The sequence below is a fragment of the Silene latifolia genome, chromosome 5 (assembly GCF_048544455.1).
Source record: "Silene latifolia isolate original U9 population chromosome 5, ASM4854445v1, whole genome shotgun sequence".
NCBI classification, from domain to species: domain Eukaryota; kingdom Viridiplantae; phylum Streptophyta; class Magnoliopsida; order Caryophyllales; family Caryophyllaceae; genus Silene; species Silene latifolia.
In genome coordinates, this window is record NC_133530.1 from 42,832,641 (window position 1) to 42,851,981 (window position 19,341).

Genomic DNA, 19,341 nt, shown 5'->3' on the forward strand with positions numbered 1-19,341 from the left:
CGTTAATTTGTTAAGTGTTGACCCATAAGGAAAATATAGTACCCGTTTTAACACTTGGCGTGTCAATAAGATTAAGCTTCTCATTTGGGTTTGTCTACGGTTAATTATTAATATCCAATCATGTTTGGTGGGTGAATTTGGTTTTTCCACCCACATAAGAATATTGATGTAAGTATAGCTAAGATGTTACAAGCCAAGTGATGATGAAAGATTCGTCTATTTGGGGCGTGTTATCATCTGAGTTTGAGACAGTCAACTATTTTAGTTATCATTAATGACTTATTCTTTTATTTGAATTTGGAAAATACTTTTGGTACTGCCTTAGAAAATGGTTATTTTCGTATGAGCAAATTTGGTTCCTTGTCCATTGAGAAGTAATCAATTTTGTGTTTTCCTTATTCAAATAATGGTGAATCCATCGTTTTTGATAATTTTGTATAGTTTAGATTTCAATCTCTTTCAAGTAAGCTTGCATTAAAGTTCAGTGGATATAAGGAACAATTAAGAAATGACCAATTTCTTTTCGGTATGACATATTAAAAGGAAAATTAAAGTTTTGTGTCAGAATGAAATTGTTGGTCCCTTTACTTGAGATTTTCATATTCAAGGAGATAAAGACAAACAAACGGGAGGTTAGATATCAAAATGATTTCAAGTGTCTAATAATTAACATATGCGGGTTGGTGAGCCATTTTATACTGTAAGTATTACTGGTTTATGTTATTATGTTGATTTGTAAACCGAATTTTGCCATAGATATCTAAATCTTATTGGTGAGAAGTTTTAAGTTCTTGATATTTTTAGTACATATTTGACTTAGATATGTTACTCAATAAAGGTTTAAACATGTTATCTTTGATCATAAATGTAAATACTTTGACAAAATGACAGCTCAGGATAACGCCAATTTATTATAAAGAATTTCTAGATGAGTCTGATCTTGTATCTAATATTGCACCATATGAGGATTCTTAATATGAATGGTGTAGTATGTATGCAAACAAGATCCTAAGGCCGGGTAAGGAGTGTGATTATTCATACTTTTTTTTCATATTACTCTGGTAGTAAGTTCTTAAGATTGCAGCTATCTTTAGATAAAAATCTAACAATAGTATTGACTTTTTAATCATAGTATAAATAATGTACACATATGGTATGTCCAACTAATTAAAGTTGGGGTTTAAAAGCCATAAGGTTAATAGTTGGGCTTAAGGACAGTCAATGACTATTTTATGGATAGAACTTAAGTTTTAAAGGTAATAAGGTAATGATCCCACAATCAATTTATTTAAGATGAAAATTATGGGATTTGTTGAGAATATTGAGTTCGAGTGGGAGAAAAGGCAATTGAAATTATTTTAAGTCTCCTTATACATGATCACAAAATCAATTCGGAAGAACAAACTCAAATACCTCACAAACCAATTTATTAGATAATCCACTTAATAAGGAAAAAAGCAATTACGTTAATTATATTATTTCTGTATAGCTAAAAATGAATAACAATGTGATGAACAACTAACAAGTTGCATGAGTTAAGAGTTAGATAATGGAATGAGAGAAGAAGATTCAATCAAATTTTGCCAAACCATTGAAGGTACTAACTCACATATGTGGATTGATGTGAATAAGGAATAAGTCATTTGATGGACAATGATATTTGTGGTCTTGTTCCATTATCAAAAGTTGTGAAACATATTGGTTTCAAATATTTATTTGTTACCAAGAAGGATTTAAAAGGTAATGTGACAGTGAAGATCATTTGTCGATAATGACTATAAGGACACTTTGGCATATTCGGTTTTTCAGTTGCAGTGGATGAATGTTATAGATATGCTTCTCAATGGTGACATTGATGAAAATATTCAGTGCAGTAACTAGAACTTTGATTCAATGGATTCAGAGTAAATTTTCTGCAATAAGGGAATTCGTCCAATAAAGCTCAAGTAAGGTTTTCCGTCATAAAGATTACAAATCTGCCATGTTGTCATCTTATTTGTTCTAGATGAATGTGGTAGATAATTGTAGATACTCAAGATTCAATGGGAGTAAGTAAATATTTCTAGTTAATACCCTTTCAGTGAAGGAGACAAATTAGTCTCAAATGCCCTAAAGGAAATATTCAGAAAATACAGCAATGCTTAAATCCATGTGTATCAGGAATTATTTCATTCGTTTAAGTATTATGGTATATATTTAGTTTGTATGCGTTCAGATATTGCATACATTCTCAAGGTTATTTGATAGATATTAAGGCAATACAGATTAGGATCTTCGATCCACTAAGGGCAGCCAAATATATTGTTTGTCATTTATGTTTGGAACAAAAAATAATTTATAGGAGATCGGTTCAGGTTGAGATCATTCGGTTATTCGATTCCTAGTTGGTTATGAACATTTGTCATGAGGCTGCAAATTCAGTACGGTATTGAACGACCACTTAAGTAATTTTTTACAATTGTGACAGTTATTATAGTTTCTAATAACACTACAAGTGACGTATTGTTCAAGGAACAATTTAGAGTGAAAAGGTGTCAATTATACATGTTAATACAAACTTCATTTTGCGGATCCGCTTACTAAGGAATTACCACCCACGGTCTTTCTTGAGCTCTATGCTCAAATAAGTCTTTTATTTTTAAGGAAATTCATTTTAAGTGTGAGTTTGTCATGTTAGACACATTAAAGAATACGGTTATTAAGTTCTGCATAAATAAGGTTTTCGGCTTACGGTTTCACTCTGTCTTATTTGGTTGATCTCGATCACTAAGGTTGACCAGTTGGACATATGCATATTTGGATCACATTCGGATGCTATTTTTATGATGCACTCCCATGCTCGATTCATGTCGTTGGTTATATTAACATATGTGACCATTGAGGGTCCTACTACGACAAATTGGAGCAAAGGCCGCTTTGATCCTATGTTGATATGATTGTTGAACCGAATTGCTTAAGACGGTTGGATTGTTTGATAGCATTTTAGAGCTCATAAGGTTATATTATAAATACAATTATCAGGCATTATACATATACGGATGTAATCAAAACTTTCTCTCTCTAAAAAAGAGAGCTTTTCTCCCAAGAAAAAGGGGAGCTAGGGTTCTAGTATTCTTCACGATTTTCAATCCTCTTTTCCAATTATTGGGTGTTCTTCATTCCCTTTTCTGAAAAGTCTATCCCCCTAATTAATCATTCTCTTTGTTGATTTACGCTGCTAGGGTTCTAATATCTTATGATTATGGAAGGGGGAATTTAATTGGGTTTTTTCTGGGGAATTTATTGGAATCATTCATCAAACTCTTAATCTACCTTCATCATTGCACTGCTGCTCAATTAATTGGGTCTTTAATTTTGGGTGGCTCAAGTAATCTTCTGCATCCCTCTTCTCAACTGTCACTCAATTGGATTTGCCGAGAAACGATCCATTTTCTGGGTTGTTTTTCTTCCTATAAATGACAAGATGGGATTTTCTCCACCTTCAACCCCTCCACTTCCTTCAGAATCAAATAATCACAAATCATATATTAAATCCTTACTTCTTCAGTATCTTAATCACTCTCAATCAAAACCAAAATAAATGGAATTCGAAACCCAATTTGGGCGTTTTGGGAACGCTGCTAATAACAACAATGGTAAGGTTCAGGGAGTGGATGTTCATCAAAATTTTTACAATCATCAAAATTACCATCAATCCCACCCAAATACTGATTTACAACCTCAGAATCCACTGCACATTAACCTCTGGCGTTTCCCTAGGTCAGGGGGAGTAATGAATGTTGATCCTTCCAAACTTGGGAAGTCTAGGGAATTTTGGGGGAAGTGTATCTTGGGGTTCTTGGTTGACTACCGTCTCTTTGAGGCGAAAAAGGTAAATGACATCATTAGGAAAAAATGGAGAACTAAAGGGCGGGTTAGGGCATATAAAATGGGAGAGATTTATGTTCTCTACTGTGAGGATGATGATGATAGGGCAGGGTTTCTGGAGAGGAGTACTGCAATAATGGATGGAGCTATGATGGTCTTTGCGCGCAGGTATCCTGACACAGTGCCAAGGACGGTAAGGTTCCCCTTTGCTGAGGTCCTGGGTCCGGGTCTGCGGATTGCCTTTTGAGTTTCTAACCATGGATGTGGCTAATATAGCGGGTAAGTTGCTCAGTCACCGTTTCTTCGTTGAACCTTCGATGTTGTTCCAGAAAACGATTATCTTAGGATTAAAGTTGGTATTAAGTTGAATGAACCCCTAATGCCGGGTTTTTTCCTGGCTATGGAGGGAGGCTACCTCCTCTGGGTTGATTTCGTTATGAAGAACTCTTCAAATATTGCATAAAGTGTGGGAAGGTAGGGCATAAGGGGGCACAATGCCGAGAAAGTGTCACTACTATTGTGTCAAACGTAAATGGTATGCTTGATAGGATTGAGTCTAAGGGCTTCATAGCTTTTCAATCTCACAGTAATCACACAATGTTTAACCTTGATTTACGAGCTACCCCACCCACTACTAGATTCATTAGTTCAAGGATCCGTCTGAGAAATGGGGTGGATAGGAGCAACAGGCAAGGCAGAGAATCTCCTGAAAGGGTCATTGATTTTGACCTTGGCATTACTCCAGGTGGTAGGGTTCTCCCAGGGATGATTTTTGCTGTAACGGCCCAGCCTTTTGCTGGGCCTGTGGTTTTTCAGGTAGGCAATGAGATGGGTAATGAGAATGGGGGAACTGATGTCCAAGGCAGGGCCATGACCATGGTACTGGTCCTTTGGGTGATGCTGCTATGTCTGATGCTCAAGAGGGCCCTTCAAATGGTAACCAGGCTGCACATCATGATCTGGAGATGCCTGATGCCCTCCTCTCTGATCATGCTCCCATCAGTGGGGAGTTAAATGGTGTGGAGGCCCCTTCTGGAGCTGGGGCTGTGCCAGGGGCTGGAGGGTGGCTTGATGAGGATCAAAATATAAATGAGGACTACCATAGTGTGGGAGATGAGTTTGATACACAGGGTGATGTTACCATGGCTCAGTTGGATCAGTTGCATCAAATGCAACAAAATGATCCCTATCTGATTTACACTGGGCAGGGTAACCTGAGTGGAGTTCTTGACCGTGATCTGCACATTCAAGAGGAGATTATGAGCAGAGTGGAGGGTGACCTGGACTGGGCTAGGATGGATGATGATCACAAGGGCTTTAACCAAACTTTTGACCCCTCCTCCCTGGTGGGTTGCCCATTAGATACCATCAACCTGATGGTACCACTATCCATATTGTTGCTGAGGACCAGGTTGTTAATCAAAATGGGGATGCTTCTGGTGGGAATCAGGAGGTTCTTGCAACTATTCATGACAATTTGGCTGCTGGCACCCAATCTGGTATGGTTCTTTCTGGTAATGTGAACCCTATTGTTGTCACTGCTTCTGCTGGAACCACTGATGCAAGGAATCAAGCTGATCTTTTTCTAAATGAGATTATTTATATTAGTGACACTGACTCTGAAGTTGCACCTTCTTCTCCTGCTCCTGTTTATTCATCTTCTCCAAGCCTGCTGAACTGGGACACTGCTACACAAGACTCCTCCAGTTACAGTCAGGCCATTAACCTGATTTCTGAAGATGCTCACACCACTGAGTCTCCTCCAGTTCTTAGGTGTGCTGTCTCAACCAAAGTTAATACTGATCTTGTTCTCTCTATAGGTTATAATGGAGTTGTCAAAACTGAAGGTAACTTAGACATTCGATGCTCCCTGATGCTAAAGGTGACTTTTCTTCTACTGCCATCACCAAAAAAGGCAAGGAACTTGATTTGGGATCTACATCCCTTTTACCTCTGGAAGATTTTTTGATGGGAGTTGAGGTTAATGTCACTGAAACTTCTGCTGCTGCTGCTAATGAACTCTCTGGGCAGGCTGGGGACAACTTCTTTGATGTACTAGCTGTTGGTAACAAAGCTCTTCTTCATGCTAACATTGCAGTCCATGGTTCCTCTGATGGGTGAATGGGACTGGTTGACCTCTACTGTCATTCTGAGATGAGTTCAAGCTTAAAGGAAACAATCAAGAGGGCTAAAAAGAGGAAGTGCTGCACTGAGGTGGCTGATGGCTTAGTCAATGCTGATTATGTGAGCTATTTAGGACAAGCTAGGGATTATCTGGGTCATTTGGCTAAAAAGAGATGCTGGGATAAGGGAAATACTGCTGCAACAAGAAACCCAAAGGCTGTGCAGGTCAAGACAGCAAGTTTTTGTATCAAAATCACTGATGATGAGGAAATGGTGGAGTCAGACTCCTCGGTGAACTTCGACGGTGGCTTTGCGGAGATTGGGCCTTCACAACCTCCTCTCTCGCCATGAATGGACTTATTTGGAATTGTAGGGGTCTAAACAACGCGCTCGCCCCTACAATTCCTAAAATAAGAGCGCTTACTAGTAGTAGTTATTATGATTTTCTCTTTCTTATCGAAACTAAATGTAATGTAAATAATGTTAGTCCTTTATTTCGCCCTTTTGGAACTGTTATGACCGCTGGAATTGATGCAAATGGTGCGGCGGGTGGGCTTTGGGTTGGATGGAAGAAAGAAGCAAAAATGAGCCTTATTGAGGCGTGTAACAATTGTTTTAATATCAAATGAAATGCAATAATGGTCGTCAAAGCTAGAATATAAGTTCAACTTTTCCAATATAAAACAAGAGACACTCATGTCAATATATAATTTACGAAAGGCAATATCACAAAAAGCATATACATGACATTTAGCATTGTAGAAGTGACAATCAATTCTTAACACATACATTATTGTAATCTCACATTATAAACATCTTTATAGAGAATATATTGACAAGACATGATAACATCAAATATATTATTACTTATTTCCTTAATAAACATTTATTAATTCAAATAATTAAACACCTATTAATTCTAAACAATTAAACAAAAGTTATATTCTCCCCATGCAAAATTAATAGACATTTTAAGGAGCTATGAATTCAATAAAAACAATACCTAATAAATTATTTAACCTCATTTCATATATTTAACTTAAAATAGCATTTAATAGGCGATTTCATGCAAAAATAAAGAAATAATTAAGCAAATTGTGTCACGACTATTAATAATTTATTTTTAATAAGTATAGGAAAGAATATGCATAAAAATAAATTGTAAATATTTTATTTATATTTATTTATTATTCTAACACAATTAAACCTTATTTATGGACTAATTAGTTATAAAATTCAAAAGTGATTATAAAAATTACAAAATGGACATGAAAAACTTTAATACACTAAAACAAGTCATATTATGATAAAACATTCAATTTTATCATTTATTTAAATATTTTACATATTTACTTGAGATTAATTGCATAAAACACGAATATATATTAAATAAGAACAATAATAATTATAAAAATAAAATAATAAATTTAAATATTATATAAATTATAATAGGCCAGAATAAAATTAAGGAAGTAAATTTTTCGAAATTATTTTATATTTTATATATTTATTAGACGATTATCACATAAAAACGTGATTAAATATCAAATAACAACAAATAAACATATCATAGTTATAAAACTAAAATAATCATATGCAAACACATAAATAATGATAATAAATCAGAATATAATTAAAAATATAATTTCTATAATCATCCATATATTTTACATATTGATTAGATTGTTAAATCACATAAAAATACAAATAAATCATAGAAAACATTAAAGAAGTATATATTCATCACAAAAAATAATAAAAACTACTATTTATTATATAAATCATGAATCTCATATATTTCCATGATTTTAAACATCATATATATTATCAATCTTATTATAACCACATAAAAGCACTTGAAATTCAAAAATCATAAAAAGGAGAAAACCTAGTTACCTTGATAGAGATTATTACTAGTAAATAGGTAGGATAGTGTTATAAGATCAACCCAAATGATCTCCCTCAACCAAGGTATCTTGCTCACCTCCTTGAACAAACATAAGAATTAAAACAAATAATTAAATACTACTCTAAATAAACTAGTAGAAGGATGACAATTAAATAATTACCTACACTTACAAATGAGCAAGATGAAAGGGATGTGAGAATGAAAGAAACAAAGGTTGGAAATGGATGTTGAAAGCTATGGCCAAGTGAAGGATTTTAGAGAGGAAATTTTGTAGAATGATTATGTCTAACTTGTAGGTAATAGGAAGCTAATAAGGAGTGGGTAGTAGAAATGATTAAGGCTAGTCTTTAGGCTATTACTCTAGGTAAATTAGTGAGTGGTAGAAATGATTAAGGCTAGTCTTTAGGCTATTACTCTAGGTAAATTAGTCACATGCCTAAGAGGTTAGGCCTTGGGCTCCAAGGAAAAAAATCAAGTTGCCAACTTGCCATGTGCCTAGGTGATGAGGTAAATGATAACTCAAAGTGAAAAGAGGAATAACGAGTGTGGGTCTTGTTCGCGGATTTATGCGACAGACTTTCGTATTTCGGGCATAATTTTCTCTCAACAAACTCCGATTGAGGTGGTTAGTATCTGGTCTTTAAGAAATAGCATCCGTTTCAGGGGTGAAGTCTTTAACCCATACGTCTTCTTCACCAAAACTCGCCAATTGATTAAAGATGTTCTTCAAGCAAATGATAAGAGTAACAATGCTTCTTTACATCCGCCTGGTTTTGAGAATGGTGTCCCGGGCTCTTCCGTTGAAGATGATATTGACTATCAGATGCTCTGTGTGGGCCGGCCTTTATACTGTATCGGAAGTTTCTCTTCTTTCCCTATGGTACGTATTTATGCTGACGCCAGTTGGAAAAAATCGTGTCTTGCGGATTTTGGGTGGATTGTCATTGGGCCTGAAGGGGAAACTAGATATGAAGGTTATCTATGTGGTCGGGCTGAATCTCCTCTTCAAGCTGAAGCACTTGGGGTGAAGGAGGCCATCTCTTGGGCACGACAGGAGGGAATTCTACACGCTGAGCTTTCCTCTGATTGTCTCTCGCTACTGATGCAATGGATGGGGAAGCAGACAAAGCATCATCTTATTAGGGGCATCCTTCATGACATTTCTCTTATTTCATCTGGCTTTCATTGTTTGTGTTTTAGCTATGTTCGCAGGGACTGTAACTACAGAGCTCATGCCTTGGCAAAACAGGCTATGAGTTCGCAATAGGAACCTTTCTTTCCAGCTGCCCAAAAAAAACATATACGGATGTATTTGGTCCAAGTGGGAGATTGTAAGAAATATGGGCCTAATACATAATATATGTGGGCAAATTATTAATTCGGTTCATAATTGTATTTATATGTTATCTATTAAGTTACGCCCAAATATAAAGTGATCCACTACAGTGTATAAAATATGGGCTTATTATTTATAAACGTCTTAAAAAGTATGTGTCAGACTGTTATCTAAGTGTAAATACCCATTAGGTGTGCTAATGCTTGATGGGCGCATTAGACTAAGAAGACTATATATAGTCACATGGGTTATGATCCATAATCTCCCCGCCTCCCATCAGTAGAGAGATCCTGTTGGTATGTGTGTCTACTAGAAGACCTAATTCCGAAAACCGTCCCTTCAGGCGGTTCATCCCAACCTTTCGTCATGTAATCAGGTACGCTTCCGCTTTACAGTTTACCGAGTAATTTAGTATGAAGTTATGGTCTCTATTCGGATTAAATCTAACAAGTAAGTCTATTGTAACATCGATTTACAATAAGATATTGTAAAACAATCTACAAAATATCTTTTCACGCCAACATAGTAAGTAGTGGAAAGTTATTTTATTGAGGTTAATTAAGTAAATTAACCCATAATCATATATTATATTAAAGCTGAAACCGCTTGCCTTATATATATGTTGCCACGTGTCGCTATTATATAAGTTTGCCACGTGTCAGTTTACTAATTCAACAAAATAATTAAACAAAAAAAATCAAGTAAAATTTATACAATTAATTATGGAAATGGAATAACAAATTCAAAGATTCTACAACTAATTGAAGATACTTATTAAGATAACAATCTATTACGGAGTAATTCTATCAAAAAATTACGGAGTAAAATAAGGAAATATAATCACGTCATTGATTAACTTCCTTCAGTTATGTCAATTTGTCATTAATCATTATAGGATATGTACATATGTGTGCCCTGGGAATTATCATGAAATTATCTTGAGTTCATCTCTAAATTTATCATGAAATTATCCTGAGAATATTTCCTTCTATAGCTTCTTAATGTGTGCCCTTAGAGCACACGTTAGAAAAACCCTAATGTTAATAATCATCATGCCCATTTTAGGATAAGACTATATATCTTTGAAATAATTGTCATTTATATTTCGGCTACCTGATTTCAAGACGTATCAAAGTAGTGTGATCATCAATAAGAAAAGGTATGTATTATATATATTTTTTTAATAAACCAAGGGTAAGTAATACCTTTATATGACTTTTACCTTTCATTATATGTTTTCTTTTCTCTGTTAGGTTTTCATAAAGGGTGCTAATTTTCACAGTACACATTTTACTCATTTCAGTACACTGTTGACAATTATACCCCTCTCATTTATCCCTTCCCATCTTCCCTCTCTAATCTCTCTCTAATTTCATACACATTCTCTTCTTATTTCATGTGTACTACATCGATAAATTATTTTGATAAAACACAAAAATTATGCCATGCGGTTGAAAATTTATGTGTTTCATATATAAATTATATTTACAAACACATTTATTACATCATTAAATTATTTTTACACTAATGCATAAATAAATTTAACGAATAAATGTACTACGTATTATCTAAAAAGATTAAAAAAAGGAAAAATCTGCAAACAAATAAACAATGACACTGCGTACTACCCATATTCATCATGTTTCCATCATCAACACCATTGATCACCACGTACTACTTCACATCTTGTTACCAGTACTAATACACTACCACGTACTACACATTGTCGCTAATACCACCACAATCGACAGCCACCGGCGCCAATCACCGGTCTACGCACAACCCCTCTTCCACCAGTCGTCACGCACAACCCGAACTCTCCCTCACGCACCTGCCTCCGTGAACGGCCACCGACAACTACATGTCGTTCTCTTCGCCAACAGTGCACTCTCATGTAGCCAGCGATATCCAACCAATACCTTCATGTAATACCAATTAAACCCTAATAAATTTAATTGAAAAAAGGATGCAAAATTATAACAAATTATCAATTTAATTGATAATAACAATTGATTAATGAATTAAATAACCGCTCTATAATCGAATTATCGTTCATAATTGAAGAATTTTGTGCATTTTTTTATGGAGGTAAGAGAGTTGGCAGTAGAGAGAAGACATAGAGAATTAGGTTTTTATGTTTTGGTAAGGGTAACAAATGGAAAACTTTGTACAAAAAGTACTACAATAAGTAAAATATGTACTGCGAAAATAAATTACGTTCATAAATTGTAAGCATAAGTAACTTTTACAGACATCAGTAAAATTACAATCAACGCTATGGACAAAAGACAATCTCAATTGAAACATGCAAAGACAAACCAACCAAGCTAGAGGGAATGCTGTACGGGGATAATTTCCAGCATCGATGATGAGACTTGCTACCATCTTAGTAATTTGTTACATATTTTCGTCAATCATCAACGAAAATGATCTATTTAATTTGTTTAATATTGTATGTAGATTTATGTATATTACTAGTTAGTTGTTTTACTATAGATTTATTTTATTTTATTCTAATATTTTCAATCATACACGAAGTATATAAGTTTCTATATTGTCGTGGAAAAATTTTAATTTAAATATTTTTACAAACACATGTATCTTTGTGACGAGAGTAGAAGATGTTCTACAAAGAATTAGGATCCATTATAACTCTATCTTTGATCATTCTTTGAATTTACTATTTTGTGATTTAGACTTTTACACATGCATTGCATTACTTCTATGTATGGGCATAGGCGAAAATTTCTTAATTGGTTCTTTGTTTTGTATGCGACATGTTAGTTTCACATTTTCCTATAAAGTTATACGTCTACTGTGTTTTCCATCATATATCATATATGAAGCATATATTAAAACAATAACTAATTATAATCAAGCTTTTTTTATCATGTGCCCAATAGGCACATGTTAAGAAGCCAATTAAAGAAGGAATTACAACAATATATCATGAGATAGTATGTTAGTATTATGAAGATTTTTCTAATGTCAAGCAGCTATCATAATTTCTCAATGCCATGTCGAAAATCAAGGTCACATTAAATTCTAATCAGCTCAAAAATGGAAATAACAATCACATTAGTGATATTGTTTAACCGTTGCCAAAAATCTTGCACTAAGACTATATCTTTTTATTAAAAATATAACTTTAAGATTCTTATAATCAATTGATACATTTGAAAAATTATCTATAAAAAAAAGAGTAGATTAGTCATTTTAGCGAAAGATAAAGAAATCTTGTGATGCATAATTACATACCCATTTTACATTTTTACTTAAACGAAATAAGGCAAGAATCAAGTACTCCAAGAGCATTATGATTTGATTATTTGTGACCGAAATGTGAACTCTTTATTTTCGGTTATTTATTTGAAATTTGGTTTTAGGTAAGCTTGAGGTTATCTATAAAGTTGTTTGGGGTTTTTACAAGGCTTTTGATAACTGATCTAAGGAATCGTGTCCGTAGGACTATGAGGATATCATCATTTCAGGTTGCAACATGGGAGCCAGAGTGTATATCCCTCGGATAATAATGACCATTTCATCGCGATTGACTTCTAACTTATCAATGAAATTTAAGATGAAGCAGTTCCCTTTAACACTTTGTTTCGCTACGTATATTAATAAGGTTCGAGGACAATCGCTCACTCATGGTAATTTAGACACTTGATAACTGTGAATCATAATTGTTTCCCTTTATGTAATAGAAAATAATTTGTTTACCTTTATGTAAGAGAAAAAGGAACATACATCGGATGTACTACATCCAACTTTTTTGTTTTTTGAGCATATATGTATTTTTTTTTTAGCTTATTACCTCAAACTTTATTTATTTTTGAGCATATGTGTATTTTTTTGAGCATAATAAAGTTTATATGTTAGATTTTAATATTTTTTCCGTCAAAACTCAAATTTAACTAAACTTATATGTAATGTTTTTGAGTTTTATTGTAATTTTTTAGAGCTTAATGTTTAAGTGAATAAGCTCAGAAACTTCATATTGAAACTCAGAAACTTTAAAACAAAACTCAAAAACTTAATTATAATGCTCAGAAACTATAGAATTGGAGGTAGTACATCAGATGTATAATCCTCTTACTGTTTATGTAAGAGAAAATAGTTTGTTTACCTTTAATTTTAATACTCTTCACAAAATATAAAAATGTAAATATTCTCTTAAAATCAAGATTCTTTTTTTTTAAACATCAATCTTTCCTTACAACGCAATGAGCCATTGTCAAAATCGCATCTCATAAACCACTATAACAAGTAAGTTTACTACTAATCCTACATAAATTTTGATTCTTTCTCTAAATTAAAGTGCATCATTTAACGAAAGAAGCAGAAGAGAATATTTCATTACCTTGAAACAATCTTACTTTATTTTGATATGGGGTTTTAAAAAAAGTTAGTATAGAAAAAAATAATATAAATTAGGTAAAATTTCTCAAGTAATTCTATAATATATATCAGATTATGGGCAATAAGTTATAAATAATTAACAAAAAATCAATTTAGATAGTATTATTTTCAATTTATATAATTTAGTATGACTTTAAAAAAATTATCTAACAAGTAATACATAATATTATGACCTTGAAATGTAATGAGTAAATAAGGTATTCGCAAAAAAAAAAAAAAAAAAAAAAAAAAAAAAAAAAAACTTACTTCTTTTATCCACTTTAATTTTATTGTTCAATCTCCCTGGGTGCAGAATGCCGAGTGCGTGGTGGTTAGTTGCGGGGAGGAGGGAGGGTGCAAAGATAGTGGTTGAGAGGAATGTCGTGGTCCGAGGTGTTGGGTGCGGTCACCACTCCAGACGATTGTAGGAGGGAGAGGAAATGAGAGAGAAGGTAGTGAATTGAGAGGAGAACAAATAAGAGAGTAGGAATCGAGTCCTGAAAGAATATTTTTTTAGGTAACGTACTAAGTGTCGTTGCTCTAGTTGTGTTAAATTCAACAACGGGCCTGATCGCACCCAAACGGAGGAGAAAGAGTCCTCAACCGAGGCCCAAGAGGGTTCCACTCTAAAACCAATTGGCAATAGAGGAGTAGCCTCTTACCTTATAAAGTGATAATTCTTCTCCTCTTTTATCAATGTGGGCAGGGGCGGTTCTTGAGGGTGTGCAGGGGGCGCAGCCGCACCCCCTCAAAGTCAAAAATAAATAAATTATTGTGCAATATATTTCAATGTTATTTGTTTGGTTCAGTGGTAAGAAGCATTTATTCTAACCTAGAGATCATGGGTTCAACTACTACAACCAACAATATTTGTGTTTTTTTCTTTTAATTATTTTTCACCTATCATTGTACAAAATAGGCCTAATAAATAATTAAATACTCTCTCCCTAATATAACAAGTAGTTTTAGTATTGTAATTATAAAATTTTTTGATAAATATGTCCATCATTATTAAAAAAAATTACCAAAAAGAATAATTTGTTTGGTATATAATCAATGTTTTTTCCGTATTCTAATTTTGCGTCAGTTTGATAGCCTCGTATTAAAAAAAATCCTTTAAAAAAAGACATCATTCTTTAAAAAGACATCTTTTAAGAAAGACGTATGTGAAATGTATGAAATTTTATTATATTAATATTGATTTCGCCGCCACGTACTAAAAGTTTTTTAATTTTGTAAAATTTCCACATCCCCTCTGTTCAATCCCTAGAGCCGCCACTGAATGTAGGACAACCCTCTTGTGGAACTTTTGGGTTTCTTCACAATTTGGGTAGTATACATTAATCGATAGAAAAGAAAATCAATCGAATGGTTGCAAAGTAACCCAATGTCGTAATTCTTTTGTTTCTACCACATTCTATTAATTTGTTTTCATGATTTCTGATTGTCTTTTATGAATAATTCACCAATGTGGATTCACTGGATTGTATCATATAGTCACAAATTATAGTTTGGGCTTTCGAGTTGACAGTAGGACCAGAACAGCATCTTATCCATTCTAATAGATGCCCACAAATTCTAATTTATAACGGACATATTTATTGCGATGTGTTAAGTATTACTCATGTGGGGTAGATAAGACAAAATCAGAGTGACTAGGGAGTAGCAATCTGTTTTGTCTTATCTATCCACATGGGTAGTACAGTCGCAAGGTTGTAATGGATAATATCCGTCACAAGGGAGACTTGGTGATGGCTGAGAGCTAGTTAGGCTACAATATTTAGTTGTTTTCATGATAAAAATAGCTCTTTCTGGGGACAAAATAAGGAATTGAAAGCTATTATTATCTACTCCACAATTCAAATTTTAATCTCGACCTCATTTCTTAATAATGTATTTCGTTTTCATGGGCATGTGGCATTCATTTGAATTTTGCAGGGTTAGTTAATAGGTAATGTAGATGGTGATTGTCATGGGATAACAGTAGATCACCATACAAATGTCTCGAATGTACAGTACTTGGTAGTTACCTGTGGCGCTCGACCAACTGAATTTACAAAATTTTGAATGTACGCTAAAAATTGCATCAATTATTAATTATTTCACGATAACTCCATAAGTAATGCTACCAGTGTAGTAAATCATTAAATTATATCACAGAATATAAGTATGCAGTAAACAATAATATTCATGTCGAAAAAATCAGAAGCTAAGATGTACTGTATCTCTTTATACACCCATGGACTGACTATAAAGATGGAAATTTGTGGCAATTAGGCCACAAAACTACCAACAATGGGCAGTGCTATACATCATAATTATTAATTAAGATCAATTCCGATATTTACATATTGTTGAATTAACAACCAAAACTAAAAAGTAAAAAAAGGATGGAAAATATCAGTACTACTACTATATCATAAAATTAAGATGATTCATTCCTTTGTCGTCGCATTCGAGCTCCCCAACTCATGTTTGCTCTTTCATCTTTGTGCATACTTTTATTTTTCAGTCCAGATAGCTGGCTTTGCCAGCGAGTTTTCCAGTCGCTTTTATCTACCATTTCCTGAGGCCGGGAAACAAAGATATTTCAGTCCGACAATTTTGACCAAATATTACAGACCAGAAGAAGTGAACAACTCGTAAACAGTCACAAATCCTTAAGACATACAGTAAGGAATTAATTAAATTCCTGAACATATAATCAATAAGAAATTGATTAAATGTATTAACGGAAAATCACTGCGCAAAACGGGGCTGTATTCGACATTATTGTTTGAGAATTTGTGTTTCATAAATCCTACGAGTATAATAATATCTTCTAAGAATACAAAGCACAACTTGGCCAGTGGTGGGTTTTTAGTCAGATAACTGGATATGGAAAAACATTAGGCTGACTAGGACCAACATCGCTATACTATATACACCTCATTATCTGACCAAGATGGTATTTTGTACTCCTAAAAACAGTATTGATGCAAGATCAAGTAATAACGTATCAACCATCCTAATTAATTTATTCAAGACCGACAATGGCATACTAAATCAATCCGTCGATTCTCAAATCCCAACCACTATCATTAAGCATCTTTACTTTCATCTTTTGATTTTAAACAAAGTGTTTTTAGCAAATATATCACTTTAATGAAAAATCGAAAAGTGTTATTGTCATGGTTGAAACGAATATTAGATTGTGAAACGTGCATAGCATCTTACTGACTCAAATAAGGATATGTGCAAACATGACAGCGATGACACTGCATAACACCCACAGGGCACAGTACTGAATGTAAGGGCAGTTTACAGGAACACCTGACAAGAAAACACTTAAGACTCATAGGATCGTATCAATGGTCATCCAAAATTGACCACCCCAAAAACTTTGGGAAAAGACTTTGGGATCAATCAAGTTCAATCATAGTATCTTCCAGGAAGATACAGAGAACAACTTGGTCAGCCGCGGGTTCTCAGTTAAAACAATTGGATTTTAAAAAAACAAGAAAAACTCGGGCTGACTAGCTCCATCATCGCTTTATAGTTTATACACCTCATTTTTTTGACTAAATGGTCTTTCTTTTTTATTAAGTACCTAGCTAGCTGTATTGACAGTATTTTATAAAGATCAGCCGCCTAATTAATTAATTAATATATTCAAGACCAATTATAGCATATCCAAATCAACGCCAATGGTTCTCAACCACTACCATTGAGCATCTATATTTTAACCTTTTGATTTTAAACAAAGTCTTGAAAAGTGCTATTATGATGCTTGAAAAGAATATTAGATTGTGAAATGAGCAAAGCATCTTGCTGGCCAAATATGAAGATATGCGCAAACAGGGCTCTACATATTGTACACCTTTGGCTTTAGTACTGAATGGAATGACGACAGTCTCCAAGAAGCCCCGACAAGAAAACATTTAGACTCATGGGGTCATATCAAAGAGATCACATAAGAACCATCCCAAAAACTTTGGGATCATTCATGTTCAGTCAACTTTCACCAAGGCTGAAATTGAACATGCTTCGATTAAGCACAAAAACTAAATGAGAAATGTTTTAAGGATTTGGCTTGGTCTCAGATGAAGAATTGTCTCATACGAGATTCATTGTAGATTAAGGTAGAAAAGGAATTCGATAATCATTTAGAGCATGGAGGAATCTAGAGGGTTTTGCCATGCCAAACTTCTAAGAAACTCTTTCGAGGTTTTAACTAACATTAAAATTTTAGACAGAATCCAGCTGAATCGAGGATGTGAATTTCGTTTTAGTGGTTCTCCCTAATTCAGAAATATTAGAATTATCCCTCATGTGGAAAGCATTTACGTAGGCGCTAGTCTCCAAATTTCCCAAAGGACAGCTACCAGAAAGAAACCAAACCAAAGTGATTAGCGGCGTAAAAGAAGCGTAATAAAAAGCAAAAGTAAAGGTTTCTAATAGCCACTTAATATTTACCATAAAAAGGTATGGCTTGAAGCTTGATTCGCAGTATTTGACAGAAGAAATAATGCAACAACTAACATAGACAATCTGGTATAAGTCCAATTCTAAAGAGCAACAAATTTACAATCAAAGTCACCTAAATACAGAGTATCATACTAACAATTGGGGTCTAAAACCAATATCATATTAATGCACCGTATAATTTAACATCAACCAAATCGACTAAAGTCCATGCTCATAATCTCATTAACCCACTAAAAGCCAAAACCAAGAAATAGTCACCTCATTATAACTTTATAAGGTAAATCTCATGATAATCCTAGTCATAGTATAAGATCGTCTCATTTGAGAATTCGTGTTTAATGTAATGATTTGTACATCACTTTTTGTTTCAAATATTTGTGTCCACTAAAATGAGCGGAAGACGCCTTTGTCATTCAAATGAATTCACAACCACTATCAAATTACACTCTAAATTAGCGACAAATTAAACAAACTTCCTTATATGACAAATAAAGCATCGAGCTTTATACCCAAAGACCTCGAATATCATTTCTAAAAAAACTAACCGAGATCAAATTAATCATAAACCACCGGGAAATAACACAAACCATTGGACAATCGCCATTGTGTAATTCCTCAAAAATCCAATAAAATTTCCAAAACAATCAACTAAATTTCACAAACCCAATTCAAATTTAATCGTAAACCACCCCGAAATAACACGAATAAAATCCATAAACTACAACGTAACGAGAATTTGTAGTTATGTTTAAAAAGGGAAAAATAATAAATAATTAAACTCTAAAAATTCAAATTCTTTGTCAAGGAGCGAGCGCCCCGGCTAGCCCTCCCTAACTCCCTTAGTTCCGCCACAGCACAATTATAATTATTGTGCCATTCCTAAAATTCTCAACAATATCAACCAAATACGACAAACTCGGATCATAAATGATACTCGAGTCACAATCATTTGTTTAAGGTTAATTAAAATACATCTAGGGTATAAAAGGTAAACAAAAGGTAAACAAATGACGGGAATAAGTAAATAGGAAGTAATTAAAATCACTCCCATCAAGATTCAAGAGTGAGAATAAGTTAAAAATAGAAACAAGAATATACCTCATCAAAAGGGTGAACGGTCTTCCTACCATTAAACGCGAGGTGGAGCCCACGAGACAAATCACGATCATAAACAGCCCGTCTTCTAGGATCCGACAAAGTCTCATAAGCTTCCTGAACCCGAATAAACCGCTCCGTA

The 19,341-nt window shown here is 33.9% G+C and overlaps 1 protein-coding gene across 1 annotated transcript; it reads left to right on the forward strand.

The window, feature by feature from the left end:
• Window positions 1-8,411: 8,411 nt before the first annotated feature.
• LOC141655293 (uncharacterized) lies at window positions 8,412-9,167 on the forward strand. Its single transcript, XM_074462380.1, has one exon. The coding sequence runs from the start codon at window positions 8,412-8,414 to the stop codon at window positions 9,165-9,167; it is 756 nt and encodes a 251-aa protein (XP_074318481.1).
• Window positions 9,168-19,341: the final 10,174 nt, after the last annotated feature.